General features: G+C 42.4%; 1 protein-coding gene across 1 annotated transcript in view; it reads left to right on the top strand.

Moving 5' to 3' along the window:
- TAC3 (tachykinin precursor 3) overlaps positions 1-22,839 on the top strand; it is a 216,230-nt gene that overhangs the window by 26,399 nt on the left and 166,992 nt on the right. The window contains exon 2 of the mRNA XM_069758530.1: positions 19,101-19,254. Within this exon, the coding sequence (XP_069614631.1) occupies positions 19,144-19,254 (111 nt within the window). The 5' untranslated portion in view covers positions 19,101-19,143. The remainder of the gene's footprint in view (positions 1-19,100; positions 19,255-22,839) is intronic.

The raw sequence follows: 22,839 nt of genomic DNA, 5'->3' as shown, positions 1-22,839 counted from the left end.
ATTATTTATTAAATGCACGGAGGGACGGGAGTCACTGCACTTGGTGGCTGAGAGCGGATTTCGTGACGGATATTATCTTTTTTCTCTATAAACTAGGGGGCCAGGTTATCAGCACAAATGTCTGTGATAGGAGTTTGTGCTTTTGGCTTGGGGAGGGAGTGAAAGGTGTCAAAAAGTTTTTTGGGGTTGTTGGATAGTGAGGAGATCAGGGTGTTGAAGTAGGTCTGTTTGGCAGGGGGAAGGGCAGAATTATAGGTTCTTAACATAAATGTGAAGTGGATGAACTTTTCTGGTGTGTGAGTTTTCTTCCATAAGCGTTCAGCACACCTAGAGCATCACTGGAGAAGCCGAGTTTGCGATGTGATCCAGGGCTGTTTTACTCTGTGTTTGGAGGTTCGGAGGGTGAGGGGCGCTACTTGGTCAAGGGTGCTTCTAAGAGTGTCATTGAAGTGATGTACAGCCAGATCAGGACAGGAAAAAGAGGAGATTGGGGACATTGATGAGTGTAAGGAGTATGAAAGTGTATGAGAGTTAATTGCATGTAGATATCTGAATGTGTGGTAGGTAGGAGTACGCTGGGGTAGGTGAGGAATTGTGAGTGTGAAGGAGAGAATGTTGTGGTCAGAGAGGGGAAGCGGTGAGTTATCTTGGTAGTAGATTGAGCAGAGCCGGGTGAAGACCAGGTCAAGGGTGTTACCGTTTTTGTGTGTTTCAGAGCTTGAGAGCTGTGAGAGGCCGAGAGAAGTGGTTAGTGATAGAAGCTGGAATGCAGATGTGGAAGTGGGGCTGTTTATGGGGATGTTGAAGTCTCCCAAGATAAGGGTTGGAGTTCTGAGGACATGAAGTGTGGCAGCCAGGCAGAGAAATGGTTCAGGAAGTGGGTGGGCGAGCCTGGGGGCCGGTATATGACCGCTACTCTGAGGGAGAAGGGACAAAAGAGCCTGATGGTGTGGACCTCAAATGAAGGGAATGAGAGTGATGGAACTGGGCGGATGACCTGGAAGGTGCATTGTGGGGACAGGAGTATGTGGACTCCACCACCATGTCTGTTTGTGGGTCTCGGGAAATGGGAGAATTGTAGGCCACCATGGGAAATGGCAGCAGGGGAGACAGTGTCAGAATCCAGGTTTGAGTGAGGGCCAACAGATTCAGAGAGTTGTTCAGAAAGTAATTGTGCAGAAAAGGAAGTACCGTATATACTCGACTATAACCCGAGATTTTCAGCCCAAAATTTTGGGCTGAAAGTGCCCCTCTCGGCTTATACTCGAGTCAAGGTGGGTGGCAGGGTCGGCGGGTGAGGGGGTGAGGGCGCTGAGGCATACTTACCTAGTCCCGGCGATCCTCGCGCTGTCCCTGCCGTCCCACGGTCTTCTGTGCTGCAGCTTCTTCCCTTCTTCAGCGGTCACGTGGGACCGCTCATTAGAGAAATGAATAGGCGGCTCCACCTCCCATAGGGGCGGAGCCGCCTATTCATTCCTCTAATCAGCGGTGCCGGTGACCGCTGATAGAGAAAGAAGCTGCGGCACCGAAGACCAGGCAGAGGGACAGCGCGAGGATCGCCAGGACTAGGTAAGTATAGCATATTCACCTGTCCTCGTTCCAGCCGCCAAGCGTCGCTCCATCTTCCCGGTTGGCGCCTCCATCTTCCCGGCATCTGCGCTCTGACTGTTCAGGCAGGGGGCGCGATGACGCATATAGTGTGCGCGGCGCCCTCTGCCTGATCAGTCAGAACAGAGACGCCGGGAAGATGGAGGCGCCGGAACGAGACGCCGGGAGCTGCAATCAAGGGAGGTGAGTATGTGTTTTTTTTTTTTTATTGCAGCAGCAGCAGCGGCGGCAGAGATTTATGTGGAGCATCTATGGGGCACAGTGAACGGTGCAGAGCACCGTATATGGCACATCTATGGGGCACAGTGAACGGTGCAGGGCACCGTATATGGCACATCTATGGGGCACAGTGAACGGTGCAGGGCACCGTATATGGCACATCTATGGGGCACAGTGAACGGTGCAGGGCACCGTATATGGCACATCTATGGGGCACAGTGAACGGTGCAGAGCACCGTATATGGCACATCTATGGGGCACAATGAACGGTGCAGAGCACCGTATATGGCACATCTATGGAGCACAGTGAACGGTGCAGAGCACCGTATATGGGGCACAGCTATGGGGCACAATGAACGGTGCAGAGCACCGTATATGGCACAGCTATGGGGCACAATGAACGGTGCAGAGCACTGTATATGGGGCACAGCTATGGGGAAATATGAACGGTGCAGAGCACTGTATGGCACAGCTATGGGGAAATAATGATCTATTTTTATTTTTGAAATTCACCGGTAGCTGCTGCATTTCCACCCTAGGCTTATACTCGAGTCAATAAGTTTTCCCAGTTTTTTGTGTCAAAATTAGGGGGGTCGGCTTATACTCGGGTCGGCTTATACTCGAGTATATATGGTATATTACATACAAACTGTGGATTCCAAAGGGCACAATTAAAAAGAAGGATATGAAGGAGTGCAAGTAATATTAATAAGATCACTGTGGTTATGATACGAGGTAGGATAGGGGTTGAGGTTGGGGAATGGTAGACCAGGGTTGGGAGAGATATCCCCCGAGATCAGAAGGAGTAGGAGGATAAAGAGCAAGTACTTAGACATATTTTCAGTTGTTTCACACTTTTTTGTTAAGTATATAATTTCACATGTGTTAATTCATAGTTTTGATGCCTTCAGTGTGAATTTACAATTTTCATAGTCATGAAAATACAGAAAAATGTTTAAATGAGGTGTGTCCAAACTTTTGCTCTGTACTGTATATCTTTATATTTCATACAGAGCTAGATAGCAGTATAGCTGATTCAATTGTTGGGTTCTGTAAAATAATTACCGAACCTGATAGGATATGAGACATGGTTTACATACAGTAAACCATTTCATATCCGTTATATTTTTACATATCCCTCACTAATAATGTTAGTAGTGTGCGTAAAATTTTGAAGCTGTAGGTGTTAAATTAAAGGATTAATTCACGGAAAAAACTGGCATAGGCTCCCGTGCAATTTTCTCCACCAGAGAGGGAAAGCCAGTGACTGAGGTCAGATTTTAATAGCCTAGAGAGGGACCATGACTATTGTCCCCCACTGGCTAAAAAAATCTGCACCCCAGCCACCCCAGAAAAGGCGCATCTGTAAGATGCGCCTATTCCAGCACTTAGCCTCTCTCTTCTCATTGCCCTCTGGTGGTGGCATATAGGGTAATAAGGGGTTAATGTCACCTTGCTATTGTAAGGTGACATTAAGCCTGGTTAATAATGGAGAGGTGTCAATAAGACACCTATCCATTATTAATCCAGTAGTATGAAAGGGTTAAAAATACACACACATTAAGAATAAAGTCTTTTAATGAAATAATAAAAGACACAGGTTTAACATCTTTATTACACTCTCAATCCAAGTGAAGCCCTCGTTCTTCTGTAAAAAAATCCAAAATTAAAAGCAACAATATCCCATTCCTGTCCGCCGTACAGTCAAGTCCCACGCTGTAATCCATCTCAAGGGGTTAAATAGTTTAAAAGCCGGAGCAGTGCTAATGCTACTGGAAGGGCTGTAAACCATGGAGGAATGAATTAAAAGCTTCCTGCGCAGCCTCCCCGCCTTACCGGACATGAACCTATTATTGTGGGAAAGTTTCTGACGATTTTCCCACGCTGTCAAATTCACCGCATCAGGCGGGAGTCTGCGCAGCCTCGGTGACTACCACTTACCAAGCTTAATGTCACCTTACAATAGCAAGGTGACATTAACCCCTTATCCCCCCATATGCCTCCGCTACAGGGCAATGGGAAGCGAGAGGCTAAGTGCCAGAATAGGAGCATCTTACAGATGTGCCTTTTCTGGGGTGGCTGGGGCAGATGTTTTAAGCCAGGGGGGCAATAACCATGGTCCTTCTCTAGGCCATTAATATCTGCCCTTAGTCACTGGCTTTCCCTCTCTGGCAGAGAAAATTGCTTGTGAGCCCACGACAGTTTTTTCCGTGAATTAATCCTTTAATTTAACACCTACAGCTCCAAAATTTTACACACATACACTACTAACATTATTAGTCAGGGACATACATAAATCTAACGGATATGCAATGGTTTACTTTATGTAAACAATGTGTCATATCCTATCGGGTTCTGCAATGATTTTACAGAGCCTGACAATTGAATTATCGGCTATTCTGCTATTTAACTCTCTATGAAATATAAAGATATATATATATATATATATATATATATATATATATATATATATGTGTGTCAATGACATATACTGTATATATATATATATATATATATATATATATATATACATATATATATATATATATATATATATATATATATACCAATACTATGTGTAGACATTTATTTTATCTATTCTATTTTAACCTGTCAGTGTGATTTTACTGTACACCACACTGAAATGCTGGCTTTTCTATAGGACACCGATGCATATTTCTCGCAAGTCACACTGTTGGTCCGTGTGGTGTGCGAATTTTTCTCGCACCCATAGACTTTCATTGGCGAGTCTCGGCCGATATACGGTACAAATCGTAGCATGCTGTGATTTGTCTCGCATGTATAATATGGCTGAGAAAATAATGGATGATGGGAGATGCCCCATATATTAACATTGGTCCGAGGGCTATGCGATTTTTTATACAGTGGCAGGTAAAAGTTTGGGCACCCCTGGTCAAAATTACTGTTATTGTGAACAGTTAAACAAGTTAAAGATGAAATGGCCCCTAAAAGGCCTAAAGATGAAGATGACACATTACCTTTGTATCTTAGGGAAATATACATCTATACAGTATATATATATATATATATATATATATATATATTTATATTTATAGTCATTATTTACATTTTAAAAACTACAAAATGGGCCAATGCAGACGTTTGGGCACCCTTGGAGATTTGTTTGCTCAGATAATTCTCATCAAGGTTGCAGACATTAATTTGCCTGTTAGGGTTATCACATCTTCACTATCATCGTTAGGAAAGGCCAGATTATGCAAATTTGCCAGCTTTATCAAAACCCAGCCTCCTCTACCCTTGTGCCAGAAACAGCAGCCATGGGTTATTCTAAGCAACTGCTTAGCACTCTGAATATAAAAATGGCTGGGGCCCACAAAGCAGAAGAGTGCCATAAGAAGATACCAACATGTTTTCAAGTTGCCCTTTCCTCAGTTCAAAATGTAATTAAGAAATGGCAGTTAACAGGAACAATGGAGGTCAAGATAAGGTCTTTAAGACCAAGCTAAATTTCTGCTCGTAGGATTGCTGGAATACAGATCCCCCACTTGACTACAAAAGACCTCCAGAAATATTTAGGAGACTCTTGAGTTACGGTACATTGTTCTACTGTTCAAAGACACCAGCACAAATATGGCCTTCATGGAACAGTCATTAGAAGAAAATCTCTTCTGCATCTTCACCATAAAATTCAGCATCAGAAGTAGGCAAAACAACATCTAAACAGGTCTGATGTATTTTGGAAACAAGTCCAGTGGAACATTGAGGTTAAAATAGAACTCATTGGCCACAATGATCAAAGGTTTATTATGAGAAAAAAGGGCACAGAATTTCAGGAATAGAACATTTAGCCAACCGTTAGGCATGGGGGGTGGATCAATCATGCTTTGGGGCTGTGTTGCAGCCAATAGCACTGGGGAACATTTCACAGATATTAATTCAATGACATTTCAATAAATTCTTAATGCAAACATAACACCATCTGTAAAAAAGCTAAAGTTGAAAAAAGGATGGCTTCTGCAAATGGATAATGATCAGGCTCGGACTGGCCCATAGGGTAACAGGGGAGTCCCCTGGTGGGTCCCTATGCAGATCTGGGCCCCCAACCCCACTGTATGGGCAGTACTTGGCATAATTCACATGATTTCCTCTCTACAGAAAAAAACAGCATCTCATTCAGTAACCAAACTTTCTAGTTTGTTATTATGTAGAGATAAAGGTAAATTTGTGAATGAGGGTAGTATAATATTTGTATGCAGGTGAAAAGTGGGCCCCCAAAGTCAATGTTACTGGTGGGCCCTTGGTATGCCAGTCCAACACTGATAATGATGATTCTAAAGAAACTTCAAAATCCACAATAGACTACCTCAAAAGGCACCAGCTGAAGGTTATACAATGGCCCTTATAGTCCTCTGATCTGAACATCATTGAAATTCTGTGGCTAGACCTCAAAATAGCAGTGCATGCAATACAAAACAGAAATGTCACAGAACTGGAAGAATTTTCCAAGGAAGAATAGATGAAAATCCCTCAAACAGGAATTGAAAAACTATTAAATGGCTAGAAAAAGCGTTTACAAGCTATGATACTTTCAAAAGGGGATGCTACTAGGTGCTAACCATGCAGGGCGCCTAAACTTTTGCATTGGCCCATTTTCTTTTTAACATTTTTAAAATGTAAAAGATGAAAATATATACACATACTGTGCCTACAATACAAAGGAAATGTGTCATCTTTAATTTCAGGCCTCTTAGGCTATGTTCACATTTGCGTTGTTGGGCGTAGCGTCGGCGACGCAACCCACAACGCATATACACAATGCAGCGTTTTGTGACACATGCGTTGTCATAAGATAGTAAAGATCAGGAAATTTGGCGCAGGGAAAATGCTACAAGTAGCGTCATCTGCGCCCTGTCTTGTGCGTCAAAATGACGCATGCGTCTTAAAACGCATTACAACGCATACCGGCGCATGTCCATGCACCCCCCATGTTAAAGATAGGGGCGCATGACGCATGCGTCGGTATCCATCGACGACGCTGTGCCCAACAACGAAAATGTGAACGTAGCCTTAGAGATCATTTCTTTTCCAACTGTATATCTAAATAGATGGAACTGTGGATATAAAATGGCATGATATTGTTATACATTTTGTTAACTGTGTTTTATATCAGTGTTGGAGCAACAAAAAATGGTTAAGAAGTTTAACGTGTCATATACCACTATTCAGTTAATAGAAATTACACTATCATATGCAAATTAGAAGTGGGAACAGAATAAAACACTTATCTTGGTATGTGTGCGTATATGCAATTTGACATCAGTTCTATAATTATAGGCATATAGCATTTCATACTGTACAAGACATACTGTTATTTAGACTTCACAGTTCTGATGTAAATTATGTTAGCAATATTTACTCTATTAGATAAGGTGAACTATGATCCATTTCCATCCAGTATCAATAAACATGTATTTGTTTTTAAATAGTAACCCTTCTCCCCATCCATCGCCCCAAAGACCAAACAGCTATGAGTTGTCCCCTACTGGACAACCCCTTGTATATAGGCACAAGAAAAAGAAGAAAAAAATAAAACAGAATATTCACTTCAAGGACAGTCTCCACTCCTCCATGCTTAGCATTGTCTCCCCTGCCTGTCTCCTGGTATTGACATGAACCCCTTGAATGGATTCTGTCACCATATTTTATGTATATAAACTATTAGTATGGGCATAATAATAATAATAATAATTTTATTTATATAGCACCAACATATTCCGCAGCGCTTTACAAATTATTGAGGGGACTTGTACAGACAATAGATATTACAGCATAACAGAAATCACACTTCAAAATAGATACCAGGAGGAATGAGGGCCCTGCTCGCAAGCTTACAAACTATGAGGAAAAGGGGAGACACGAGAGGTGGATGGTAACAATTGCTTTAGTTATTCGGACCAGCTATAGTGTAAGGCTCAGGTGTTCATGTAAAGCTGCATGAAGCAGTTAACTGCCTAAGTATGTAGCAGTACAGACACAGAGGGCTATTAACTGCCTAAAGTGTATGAGAACATGATGCGAGGAACCTGATTATGTTTTTTTTTTTTAATGATAGGCCACACAGGGATCATTAGGTTAATGCATTGAGGCGGTAAGCCACTCTGAACAAATGAGTTTTTAGGGCACGCTTAAAACTGTGGGGATTGGGGATTAATCGTATTAACCTAGGTAGTGCATTCCAAAGAATCGGCGCAGCACGTGTAAAGTCTTGGAGACGGGAGTGGGAGGTTCTGATTATTGAGGATGCTAACCTGAGGTCATTAGCGGAGCAGAGGGAACGGGTAGGGTGGTAGACTGAGACCAGAGAGGACATGTAGGGTTGTGCTGAGCCATGGAGTGCTTTGTGGATGAGGGTAGTAGTTTTGTACTGGATTCTGGAGTGGATGGGTAGCCAGTGTAATGACTGGCACAAGGTAGGGGCATCGGTGTAACGGTTGGTGAGGAATATGATCCTGGCTGCAGCATTCAGGACAGATTGGAGCGGGGAGAGTTTGGTAAGAGGGAGGCCGATTAGTAGAGAGTTACAATAGTCCAGACGAGAATGAATACGTGAGACAGTAAGAGTTTTCGCAGAGACGAAAGTAAGAAAAGGGCGAATTCTAGAAATGTTTTTGAGGTGCAGATAAGAAGAGCGAGCCAGTGATTGGATGTGGGGGGTGAATGAAAGCTCGGAATCAAGGATGACCCCAAGGCAGCGGGCATACAGGTTATAGACTGCTAAAAAGACCTACCTGTGTGTCTCATATCAGATGCCTTGTTGTTGACAAATAATCTTTTATTTCTTCATATATATGGTGTCTTCTAGGCTATGTGGAGGATGGTGCCTGGAAAATAACTCTGCCTCCAGAGCTTATTTTACATGAAGGAGAGTTACCAGTGTGAGACAAGTAACTAACACAGAACAGGAAAAATGAAATTTGTTTTCTTGCAAAAACATTTTTGCTTGTCTTTGAGCTCTGCTGCAGGCAGCAATTCTGAAGGCAAAGAAGAACACCATAGCCTAAAGCAGGGGTCCCCAACCTGTGGCTCAGGAGCCACATGTGGCTCTCGGGCTCATGATATGTGGCTCGCGACTGCCAGCCCGCTTGGTGCATTAGCATTAGGTCTACAAAACAACTATGAAGAGTAGGTCCCCAGATGGTGAATTTTGTGGGTAGCCCAGTACAAAAGAGCAGATGTGAATGTGCATATTCTGGCCTTGGGGGTTTGGAAATAATTTAAGTATGGTAAGCTGGAGACCAGATGATGTGAAATGTCAAGTGGAGGTGCTTAAAGCTAGATACGACAATGTGGTAGGGGTGGTTGACGTGAGAAGACTCTCTCTTGGACCTAAATGTGGCTCGCGACCTTCTCTCAAAGCTGAATGTGGCTCTCAGGGCAGAAAGGTTGGGGATCATTGGCTTAGAGCATGCTATTCTTGTGCGAAAATGTAATGAAATACAGCCAGATCTCACTGGAAGAGCAATTAAAGTTGCTTTGGGCACAGCAGATTTAAGTGGCATTACTGACACCTTTGGACTTTCATCTCCTTCGAGTCCTTCTGTGTTGGGGTGATGGGGTGGGCTGGACAGCTGAGTTTAGCAATGTTACATTACAGATATCAACTCTCCTTTTCTCATAGCACTTGAACCTCTGCTGTACTACCTCTCTCTCCATAGTGCCTCTCTGTAAGTGAAAGCTGTCTGAAATTCACTCAGGTCTGTTGTGCTCAATTTCTCAATGGCTTGCATGTTTTATTCTGCTCTACAGCCGCTATTACTTCCTCTGCCCAATTCACCATTAAACATTTGGTGAAAGGTTCTTTTTAAATACCATAGCTAACGTTTATTAGGTGAATATGATTCAAGAAAAAAAGAGAAAAAAAAAACAGATTTAATGGAAAGATTAATCAAATTGTAATTTTGAATTGTAATAAATGTGATCATCAGATTCCTCACTAATCAATCCTGTATACACATAGATACAATAGTTCAGATTGATGTAGCCCAGATTCAGACACTGGAGCCAACTCTACTTATTGACATACTAACCTACATGGTTAACATAAGCATGGTGATATAACCTTACCTCTCCTCTTTGAAAGATGTTTAATCCTGTATAAATCAACATCACACCAGACCTACGGAAGTTTCTAGGATAGCCCCCTGGGGCTCCCAATTGCTTTTGACTTCAGATAAAAGGGCAGTGTTGGCAGCTGGGAGATCCCCTTCAAAGCAACGCTAAAGTCAGCTTGTAAGAAGTTCTAGGAAGATAGCGAATTAGCTGTGGACCGCAGTAATTAATATGTGCATCTCATAACAAGCGGAAGGAGGAATCCAGTTTCACAGGATAAAACTTACCTTTATTGAACACACTCAAATACAAAGGTAAAGATAAAAACATGGATGGAATATCACAAAAACTTCATAGAAGCTGTAGAAGGCAAAGGAGCGCAGATAGGGTCTTATCCCACAGATTTCAATATTAGCTTTTTACCAAAAACTTCTCACCTGGTAGTATAGAAAGAAAGCATATGTGTCAACTGCCGTGGGTCCACGGGTCGGCAAACATCCATAACAGAAATGTTATAGAGGAGATTTGTGGATTGTATCCGCGCTGCCAGACAATTCAATTACAGACGTGGTTGAAAACGTAATGGTGGTTTTTTCTATGCATTTCGAAGTCTCTATGACGTCTTCTTCATGAAAAAACGTTGGTTTGTTAGAGCTAATTTATCAGCAAATGTTGCAATAGATGCAGTAAGACAAATGAAAATGGGAATACAATTTATAAAAAGATTTATGGATTAAGCTTAGTGTTGGGGATGCAACTCCGCTGCCTCCAATCATCAAGACAATTAGGCAATTGGCTGACGATTGATGAACGAGGCCACGGTTGCCTTCACTACTAGGCTGGATATTAGGGAGCTCACAGTGAATGTATAGTACCATATTTTTCGTATTATGAAACACATTTTTTCCCAAAAAATTTTGGGGGTGAAATGGGGGTGCATCTCATAATGCAGATATACCTTACTGGCCTCGGTGGAGCAGGGTCCCAGGGTTGCTGCTGGAGGAGGCAAAAGTGGAGCATTGCTGCTGGCCGTGAAATGTGCGCCACTGCGGGTGTTCGGTGCCGACATCTTGTGAAAGCCCATATCCCCCGCACTTACATGGTTTACTATGCGGTAGACTCTGGTAAAATGGCTCCCGGGGGTGGCGCATGCACAGATGGAGATCTCGGCATTTTTTCAGCAGGGTTATCACTACATGATTATTATTATTATTGTATATGGTACCTCCTATTCAACTGCTCTGTGTAATCTCGCCCCACCACTGATTAGCAGCTTTGGTCAGTTTACAGTGTACGCAGAAATCTGCCAATCAGTGGTGTGGGCGGGGTTATACAGAGCGCAGCATTATGAGTGCTACTAGATAAGCAGTATAGAAAACATTGATTGAATAAAATGACAGCACGAGGATAAGCAACTGACACATCAATGGAATCAGGATCTTTGTCCCCACACTATGTTCCAAATTATTATGCAAATTATATTTTTCTCGGATTTTCCTAATAAAAATCATCACCCCTTAGATTATACATCGAATTTTATTGAAGAAACCTCCCAATGATAACCGTATAATCTCCAAAATGAATAAAAACTCAAAATGCACTGTTCCAAATTATTAGGCACAGTAGAATTTCTAAACATTTGATATGTTTTAAAGAACTGAAAATGCTCATTTGTGGAATTTGCAGCATTAGGAGGTCACATTCACTGAACAAAAAAGCTATTTAACTCCAAAACATCCTAACAGGCCAAGTTACATGTCAACATAGGACCCCTTCTTTGATATCACCTTCACAATTCGTGCATCCATTGAACTTGTGAGTTTTTGGAGAGTTTCTGATTGTATTTCTTTGCATGAAGTTAGAATAGCTTTGTTGTGAACTGCCTCCCACCCTCATAGATCTTTTGCTTGATGCTCCAAAGGTCTCTATAGGGTTGAGGTCAGGAGAAGATGGTGGCCACACCATGAGTTTATCTTTTTTTATGCCCATAGCAGCCAATGACTCAGAGGTATTCTTTGCAGCGTGAGATGGTGCATTGTCATGCACGAAGATGATTTTGCTCCTGAAGGCACGTTTCTGCTTCGGGCCCTACCAGCTGTTTCCCCATGATTCCAGCCCAAAACATGACACCTCCACCTCCTTGCTGACGTCGCAGCCTTGTTGGGACATGGTGGCCATCCACCAACCATCCACTACTCCATCCATCTGGACCATCCAGGGTTGCTCGACACTCATCAGTAAACAAGACTGTTTGGAAATTAGTCTTCATGTATGTCTGGGCCCACTGCAACCATTTCTGCTTGTGAACATTGTTTAGGGCTGGCCGAATAGTAGGTTTATGCACCACAGCAAGCCTTTGAATGATCCTACACCTTGAGGTTCCAGGGACTCCAGAGGCACCAGCAGCTTCAAATAACTGTTTGTAATGGTATTTTGGTAGCTGCTCTCTTAATCCAATGAACTTGTCTGGCAGAAACCTTCCTTATTATGCCTTTATCTGCACAAAACTCTGTCTGTGCTCTGTTTCAGTCACAAATCTCTTCAAAGTATGATGATCACTCTTAAGTTTTCGTGAAATATCTAATGTTTTCATCCCTTGACCAAGGCATTGCACAATTTAATGCTATTCAGCAGCAGATAGATCCTTTTTATTTCCCATATTGCTTGAAACCTGCTTAATAATGTGGAACATCATTTTTAAGTAGATTTCCTTTAATTAGAATCACCTGGAAAACTAATTATCACATGTGTTTAAGATTGATTTCAGCGATCCATTGAGCCCTGAGACACAATACCATCCACGAGTTTATTTGAAAAACAAAACAATTAAATCTTTATGACACTTAAATCCAAATAGCATAATAATTTGGAACACAGTGTATATCATGCTGCTCTCAGATTACATAGGAAAAGCCTGCTGACAGATTCACTTTAACAATCCTGTAATTATATGTGAAATAGAATGCAGAAAGTGAATTTTATGGAGGAAGTGTTAGGTGACAGGATTCTCCTTCTGCTTGGGATTGATCCCAAGCCTTATCTGTCTCTGCTAGTATCATTTATGTGTGGCTATGTGAGTGGAGACCCTATCTCTCTATGTGCATGTGTTGTATGTCTGCCTAGCTCTGCACTGTACACGTAGGCAGGCAGATAGCGTCAGTGGGGGCAATTAGCCACTTGGCTTAGTATCTGTTACCTACATGTGTGCGGTTAGCACATTAGAGTTTCAGAGCAAGCTCAACTCGTAGTCAGGGTTTTATACTCAGCATCGGTTTCGTTCCTGTGTGCGACTGACATGGTTCAGTTGCAGTGCGAGTTCAGTTCATGTGCTTGTCCTGTGACATTCAGGACATAGCACTTAGTACTCATTTGTACAGTTTCTTTCCTGTGGCATAACTGAGCTTGGAACTCAGCTTTCTGTTCACACTGAGTGGCGGAAACTCAGTGTGTATAAGGCTTGTTTCACATTTGCGTTCGTGGGCTTTGCGAAGGGCTGCGTACTTCCTCAGTTAAGCTCCGCCTATTTCCGCTTACTTCTGCATGCCTCCGGCGTACCTATCTTTAACATTGGGTACGCAGGACATGCGGGTGTATGTGGATGCGTTGTTTTGACGCGCCTGCCAACCGCACAGGAACACAACAAGTTGCGTCTTAACAGAGGAAGTACGCAGCCCTCCGCAAAGCCCCCGAGTGCAAATGTGAACTTAGTCTAAGTAATGGCTCGCCGTGTGTTCCGTCATTGCCCACTAGCAGCAGTTTAACATCTCTGCACAGTGGACCCTGAGTTGCGATTGCACGTTATTATTTATTTTATTTAGTGCAATCCGTCGACCCTAACAGGAAGTTTTATTATAACTGCAATGGATATGTATTTGTATTTGGTCCGGACCCGTTGAAGCACTCAGCGTGCAAAACGGCCGTCGTCCGTACTCCAATACCGCACCCTCCTGTATACCTGATGTCCGGACGGATGTATCTTATATATTTTCTCCAATAATGCTCACGAACTTCACAGCTACCATTGGGTGAGTGCCGCATATTTTCTTGGTATTTGGAAAGCCTTTAACAAATATCTGTGTGAATTGGTGTGAATTGCTGAATTGGGAGTAGCTATATTCATAAGGGGTTAACTTAAGGTGGGGGCTCATAATTAGGGGTTTATAAGGTGCAGCTGTTTGGGGCTCAAGTCAAGCAAGGTGGAATGCTGCTGAGGGGAAAAAGAAAAAAAATCTTTAAATCTTCAGCTTAGCGAGTGTGAGCGAGCTGACTGTGACCTGAGTGTAAGTGTGAACGGCGGTAAGTGTGACTTGTGATTCAGTGACTTTGGAGTCATGGAGTTTCTAAGGGAGGAATTACTGAATTGCTGTCTGTATTTTATTAATAATTTGCATTTGTTTTTGGTTATTTTTTTACTTAACGGTTCTGTGTGGTGCAATCCCCATAAGGAAATGTGCTCCACTGTTGTTAATGCCATCCAGTGCACATCTTGCCACATGTATGCAGTCCTTGATCAGCCGATCGAGGGGGCATACTGCTTTGCGAGATGTGAGCACGTTGTGTATTTGGAAGCCCAGATACTGGATATAAATGTGCAGCTGGCAACACTGAGATCCATTGACAACATGGAAACGAGTCTTCTGCTCACTGAGCAGACGCTCAATGGGATAGATGAGGCGGGGGATGGTAGGATGGAGCTGCAGGACGATGAAGTAGCAAGCTGGGTGACAGTTAGAAGGCCGGGTAGAGGGAAGAGTGCCAGGGAGGCTAGTCCTGATCTGGTACACCCCAATAAGTTTGCTAAGTTGGCAGATGAGGGGGGTGCCAGTACAGAGGTAGCACTGCTGCAGACAGGCATGTCCTCTGAAAGCCGGAGGAGTGACTGCTCCAGTAAGGAGGGAAATAGGAGAGCAGGGCAGGCCAAACAGGTGCTGGTAGTGGGGGACTCAATTATTAGGGGAACAGATAGGGCAATCTGTCACAAAGACAGGGATCGTTGAATGGTGTGCTGCCTACCTGGCGCTCAAGTCCGACACATCACTGATCGGGTGGACAGATTACTGGGAAGGGCTGGTGAGGACCCAGCGGTCATGGTGCACATTGGCACAAATGACAAAGTTAGAGGTAGGTGGAAGGTCCTTTTAAGAAGATTTCAGGGAATTAGGCTACAAGCTGAAAGCAAGGACCTCCAACGTGGTATTTTCCGAAATACTGCCTGTACCACGTGCCATGCCAGAGAGGCAATGGGAGATTAGGGAGGTTAATAAGTGGCTCAAGAATTGGTATAGGAAGGAGGGGTTTGGGTTCCTGCAGAACTGGGCCGACTTCTCAATTGGCTACAGGCTCTATGCTAGGGATGGGCTGCACCTCAATGGGGAGGGTGCAGCTGTGTTGGGGAAAAAATGGCTAGAAGGTTGGAGGAGTGTTAAAACTAGGGATTTGTGGGGGAGGGTATTCATTTTATGGGAGGGGAATATAGTGCAAATAGAGACCTGGGCACAAATAAGGAAGTTGGGGGTTGCGGTGGCATGGGGGGTGGGGTTTGAATAGTTAATAATTTAAGAAAGAATAGAGGTACAGAGAGGAACATCAAGTGCATGTATACTAATGCCAGAAGCCTCGCCAACAAAATGGACGAATTAGAACTAATGTTGTTGGAGCATAATTATGACATGGTGGGGATAACTGAAACATAGCTGGATGAGAGCCATGACTGGGCTGTTAACTTGCAGGGTTATAGTCTGTTCAGAAATGACCAAATGGATAGGCGAGGGGGAGGTGTGTGTCTATATGTAAAATTGTCCTTAAAACCCATCCGGCGTGAAAATTTAGGTGAATCTAATGAAAATGTAGAGTCCCTGTGGGTGGAGATAAGGGGAGGGGGAAAAAATAAATTATTGATAGGGGTTTGTTATAAATCTCCAAAAATAATGTAAGCAATGGAGAATATCCTCGTAAAGCAAATAGATGAAGCTGCGAATCAAGGAGAAGTCATTATTATGGGGGACTTCAACTACCCTGAAATAGATTGGGGAACGGAAATCTGCAGTTCCAGTAAAGGTAATCGGTTTTTGACAACTATGAGAGACAATTACCTTTCACAACTGGTTCAGGACCCAACAAGAAGGGGGGCACTGATAGACCTAATAGTAACCAACAGGCCAGACCGCATATCAAATATAAGGGTTGGGGGTCACTTGGGGAATAGTGATCACAGAATAATAAGTTTTCATTTATCTTTTAATAAGATGTGTAGTAGAGGGGTTACAAGGACACTAAACTTCAGGAGGGCAAATTTCCAACGGATGAGAGATGATCTTAGTGCAATTAACTGGGACGATATCCTGAGACATAAAAATACACAAAGAAAATGGGAGACATTTAATAGCATCCTGGATAGGACCTGTGCACAGTATATACCGTATGGGAATAAACATACTAGAAATAGGAGGAAACCAATATGGCTAAATAGAGCTGTTAGGGGCGCAATAAGTGACAAAAAGAAAGCATTTAAAGAATTAAAGGAAGTAGGTAGTGATGAGGCATTAAATAAATACAGAAAATTAAATAAATTCTGTATAAATCAAATCAAGGCAGCAAAGATTGAGACAGAGAGACTCATTGCCAGAGAGAGTAAAAATAATCCCAAAATATTCTTTAACTACGTAAATAGTAAGAAACTAAAAAATGATAGTGATGGCCCCCTTAAAAATAGTCTGGGTGAAATGGTGGATGAGGATGAGGAAAAAGCCAATATGTTAAATGACTTTTTTTCATCAGTATTTACACAAGAAAATTCCATGGCAGACAAAATGACTAGTGATAAAAATTCCCCATTAAATGTCACCTGCTTAACCCAGCAGGAAGTACGTCGGCGTCTAAAAATCACTAAAATTGACAAATCTCCAGGCCCGGATGGGATACTCCCTCGAGTACTGCAGGAATTAAGTACAGTCATTGATAGACCATTATTTTCAATCTTTAAAGACTCCATAATAACAGGGTCTGTACCACAGGACTGGCGTATAGCAAATGTGGTGCCAATATTCAAAAAGGTTACAAAAACTGAACTCGGAAATTATACGCCAGTAAGCTTAACCTCTACTGTGGGTAAAATCCAGGAGGGCATTCTAAGGGATGCTATACTGGAGTATCTGAAGAGGAATAACCTCATGACCCAGTATCAGCACAGGTTTACTAGGGACCGTTCATGTCAGACTAATCTGATCAGCTTCTATGAAGAGGTAAGTTCCGGACTGGACCAAGTGAACCCAGTGGACGTAGTGTATATGGACTTTTCAAAAGCTTTTGATACGGTGCCACACAAAAGGTTGATACAATAAATGAGAATAATGGGGATAGGGGAAAATGTGTAAGTGGGTTGAGAGCTGGCTCAGGGATAGGAAACAAAGGGTGGTAATTAATGGAGCACACTCGGACTGGGTCGCGGTTAGCAGTGGGGTACCACAGGGGTCAGTATTGGGCCCTATTCTTTTTAACATATTTATTAATGACCTTGTAGGGGTCATTCAGAGCAGAATTTCAATATTTGCAGATGACACTAAACTCTGCAGGGTAATCAATACAGAGGAGAACAATTTATATTACAGGATGATTTATGTAAACTAGAAGCTTGGGCTGATAAATGACAAATGAGCTTTAATGGGGATAAATGTAAGGTCATGCACTTGGGTAGAAGTAATAAGATGTATAATTATGTGCTTAATTCTAAAACTCTGGGCAAAACCGTCAATGAAAAAGACCTGGGTGTATGGGTGGATGACAAACTCATATTCAGTGGCCAGTGTCAGGCAGCTGCTACAAAGGCAAATAAAATAATGGGATGCATTAAAAGAGGCATAGATGCTCATGAGGAGAACATAATTTTACCTCTATACAAGTCACTAGTTCGACCACACTTAGAATACTGTGCACAGTTCTGGTCTCCGGTGTATAAGAAAGACATAGCTGAACTGGAGATGGTGCAGAGAAGAGCGACCAAGGTTATTAGAGGACTGGGGGTCTTTTAATCATAGACCTGAGACAGGGACAAAGGGGCATCTTCTACGTCTGGAGGAAAGGTTTAGGCATAATGACAGACGCGGGTTCTTTACTGTAAGAGCAGTGAGACTATGGAACTCTCTGCCGTATGATGTTGTAATGAGTGATTAATTACGTACATTTAAGAGGGAATTGGATACCTTTATGGAAAAGTATAATGTTGCAGGGTATATATACTAGATTCCTTGATAGGGCTTTGATCCAGGGAACTAGTCTGATTGCCGTATGTGGAGTCGGGAAGGAATTTTTTTCCCCAATGTGGAGCTTACTCTTTGCCACATGGTTTTTTTCCTTCCTCTGGATCAACATGTTAGGACATGTTAGGTTAGGCTGTGGGTTGAACTACGTGGACTTAAAGGCTTCCTTCAATGTTGTTAACTATGTTACTATGTTACTATGTAACATAACATCATCTGTGCAAAAAAGTAACAAAAATCTAATTCTGAGGCAGTGTTCGCACTTAGCGTAAATGGTGCATTTTTTCCACTGCTTTTTTCTCTGCACATTTTCTGCAGGGGTACATGACTCAATAACAATTTCCCCTGGTCCTTGCTGCATTTTTTTATGCATTTCCCCCCTATATTTGATGTGTTTTTGGTGCAGAGGTGGAGCTGTGATTTTAACATTTTTTAATAATAAAGAAAAGCACATCCAGTAAACGCCTCAGGTGAAATTGGCATCTGAGGGCAACCGCTCCTGTACAGTCCAGGTCGGGGTCACACTCTCTGTGACCAGGATCGTTATGCCCCTGTCCACATTGAAGTCTAATGAGAAAAAAAGCACTAAAACTGCACATTTTTGCAGTGTCTTAGATGCACAGTGGGCGTAGTTTTCATGAAATCACATCCGATTTGCTTGGAGACTTAAACAGAGCAGAATTTTTTCCGGAATTCTCAATAAAAAATTGCTGAAAATGAGGTATGCATTACATAACTGTCTGTAACCTCCTGACCCAATCTTTGTTGCAAATACAGTAGGCGCCCTAGCCAGTCGTCTATCCTTGCCCAGACCCTACAAGCATTTTTATATAGTATTACCTCAAAATTCACTTGTGTTTTGCCATTTTCTGTACATAAAATCTTCTCAGTGCTAAATCATTGATTTATTTATCTTTGATTTCTCAGTTGTTCCTCTCAGTGGCAGAAGAAGACCATTGTCCTTGATAAGATGAGAAGTTTCGCCCTAGGCCTGGCATTACTTTTTTTCATGGCAGTGAGAACTTGTCGAGGAAGTTGTCCAGAACCACAAGATTCACAGGACTCTGGTGCACAGTTTAAGGTAGGACAGTTAATTCTTAGGCCCCTTCACACATCCTGGTCGTTACTGTACTAGAAAAAACAGTACTGGTGAAATCCGTGGACCAAGTCCGTATGATTCGTGTGTACGTATGTGAAATTTGTGTGACATCCGTTTGTCTGTATACTGTCATGCTGCTGTCAATATAACCAAGAAACTGTAGGAGAAATCAGTGCAAATAAGGTCTTATCCGAGAAATATAAAGTTAGTTTAGCTCTGAGATTAAACTCACCTGTTCAATCTGTTAAAGACTCATATAATATAGAAAATCAGCCGCAGCAGATCCACGGGTCAGCAAGCAACCATCAGACTGTAGAGGGAGTTAGTGGACAATATTCCGTGCTGCCGACAGAATGGAAACGTATAACCCAGTATGCTACAGTAAGAAGAAGTTACTCTATATATTTCGAAATGCGTTGAAATAAACCACCACCTTACTGTACCATACTGGGATAGACGTCTCCATTCAGTCGGCAGTGCGGAATATTGTCCACTAACTCCCTCTACAGTCTGAAGTCTGCTGTCATTGTGACACCTATGGAATGAAATGGAGCATAGCTATTAAAGAGTTTTATGTATTAAAGATGCTCAAAGATAGAGATAGATAGCAATGAGGAACATTGAATTTAGATAGATAGATAGATAGATAGATAGATAGATAGATAGAAAAAGAAAAAAGGAGGCAGCACTCCTCCTTTTTTCTTTTTTATTATTTATACAAATGAATATTTGTTTGGAGGGCCCTGCACCGTGAAATCATCTATACGGTGCTGTTCCATTTTTTTCTTCTAGATAGAATAGATATGTATGGAGAAAAACTTCAGCACTAAAGTTGTACAGTATATGAGGAACATGATAGATAGATAGATAGATAGATAGATAGATAGATAGATAGATAGATAGATAGATAGATAGATAGATAGATAGACTAAATTTGTATGGAGAAAAACTTCAAGTTGTATATGAGGAACATGATAAATAGAAATATTTTAGTGTGACTTCTATTCAGTGCTTTGCATGCATATTTTTATGTACTTGTATTTATTGTTTAAATAAATTTAAAAAAATGGCATGGGGTCCCCCTTAACTTTCAGAACCAGCTGACGGAAAGCCGATGTTAATATTTTAGGAAGGGGCAAATAGCCATAAACATTCCCAGACTATTAGTATCAGCTCACAGCTGTTTGCTTAGCCTCTATTGGTTATTATAGGGGCCCCCTAAAAATGATGCGGGAACCCCCCTATATTTAACCAGCAAAGGCTAAACAGACAGCTGCGGACTTATATTAATTAATAGCATATTGGCCCCCTCCCAGACAAAGAACGTTAACAACCCTCAGCTGCCCCAGAAAGGAGTGTGTGACCAGCAGTCACGTCATTATTAAGGTTACTTCCAGCCACACGCAGCTGCATTCTCACGCTCAGCTCAGTGTGTTCCGGCTGGCGTGGTGAGGTTGCATCACTGATGTGAGTGCTCAAGAAACCATCTGTATCATCATCAGACATGAGCATTAATGGATTATCAGTGGAAAGGTGAGGATAGCTTTGCTTTTTTATTTTTATTTTTCTGTGAATAGATGGGTGAAAGGGGTTTGGGTAGGGTTTATTTCAATTAAAGGACTTTACTCTGTCTATGTCTTTATTAAATTTGACTATGAGGTTAGTAGTGGAGATGTCTGATAGACACCTTTCTGTTGTGCCCGTGTCTGTAGCACCACAAAATGCCTGCATGTGTGATATGCTTTTGTCTGTATTGCCAGCTATAGTGAGGGCTAAATTCTCTGCTGTGATAATTGCATCCATACATTTTACACAATCTCTTACTGAGTGACTATGCAGTTTTGCCTGAAGCAGGAAGTGTACATGATCCCTCAGGGGGAAGGACGTGCTTCTGAGAGGTTGCCATGTGCAGAGCAGTGAAGATGTAGGAAGAGGTAGCAAGATGGAGGTCCACAGGCAGAGTAGAGGAGCATGCTCTCTCTGCCAGGACAAGCTGCAAGAGGCAGGATATCAGACCCTAGAGCAGAGAGACTTTCAGGGTCCATGCTAAACTGAAAAATGACTCAGTTTTCATGTAGAGTATAGATAATTACTTCACATGATCTAGACTTTTTGCTTCTCTTAATACATCCTAGAACTGTGCTTGCCTTTTTTGCTGCTGCATCACACTTTTGACTCATGTGTAGTCTTTGATCTATTAGTATACCAAAAATCTTTTTCACACATACTATTGCTTAGTTCTATTCCTCCCATTCTGTAGATTAAATTCTCATTTTTCTTGTCCAGATTTAGAATCTTGCATTTCTCCCTATTAAATACCATTCTATTAGTCACTGCCCATTGATCAAGCTCATCTAGATGCTTCTGAATCCTTTCTCTGTCTTCTCTAGTGTTATCTATCCCTCCTTGCTTTGCATAATTATTATTATTTATTTATATAGCACCATTAATTCCATGGTGCAGTACATGAGAAAGGGGTTACGTACAGAGTTATAGATATAATTTACAGTAAACAAATTTACAATGACAGAATGATACAGAGGAGAGAGAACCCTGCCCTTGCGGACTTACATTCTATGGGATAATGGGGAAGAGACAAAAGGTCGGGGTGCGGCAGCTCTTGTGGTGGTGAGGCGGCAGCTCTGGTGGTGGTGAGGCGGCAGCTTGGGTGGTGGTGAGGTGGCAGCTCGGGTGATGGTGAGGCGGCAGAATGGTTATTGTAGGCTGTAGGCTTTCCTGAAGAGATGGGTTTTCAGGTTCCGTCTGAAGGATCCGAGGGTGATGGATAATCGGATGTGTTGAGGCATGGAATTCCAGAAGATGGGGGATATTCGGGAGAAATCTTGGAGGCGGTTGTGTGAGGAACAAATAAGTAGGAGATCTTGGGAGGATCGAAGATTACGTGAGGTGAAATATTTTGGAGATTAGTTCAGAGATATAGGGAGGGGACAGGTTGTGGATGGCTTTGTAGATCAGTGTTAGTAGTTTGAACTGGATTCATTGGGGAATTGGGAGCCAGGGGAGGGATTTGCAGAGGGGAGAAGCAGGGGAGTAGCGAGGAGAGAGGTGGATTAGTCGGGCAGCAAAGTTGAGGACAGACTGGAGCGGAGCAAGAGAGTTAGCGGGAAGGTCACAGAGGAGGGTGTGCAGTAATCAAGGTGGGAGATGATGAGGGCATGCACAAGAGTTTTGGTAGATTTTGGGTTGAGGAAGGGACAGATTCTGGCAATATTTTTGTGTTGGAGGCGACAGGAGGTGGCAAGAGTTTGGACGTTTGGTTTGAAGGACAGGGCAGAGTCGAGAGTTACTCCGAGGCAGCGGATTTCAGGTGCGGGAGAGAGCGTGATGCTGTTTAGCATAATAGAAAGATCAGGTAGGGGGTGATATAGAAGGGTTAATGTTTTGCCTTTAATTGCCTTTTTCCTTTAATTGCTAGAATTGCTAGAATTTATTCTTATGACGCTGTAGTCTGGTAGTCTCCTCTTCAAGGATTGTATACTTCTTATCTTATATGTTTTCAATAGTCAGCAAACAGCATGTTCTGGGTACGTGGGAAATAAAGGTCAG

This window comes from Ranitomeya imitator, chromosome 3 (assembly GCF_032444005.1).
Source record: "Ranitomeya imitator isolate aRanImi1 chromosome 3, aRanImi1.pri, whole genome shotgun sequence".
NCBI lineage: Eukaryota > Metazoa > Chordata > Amphibia > Anura > Dendrobatidae > Ranitomeya > Ranitomeya imitator.
The sequence above is the reverse complement of the archived record's forward strand: the minus strand, read 5'-3'. Positions and strand labels throughout refer to the sequence as shown.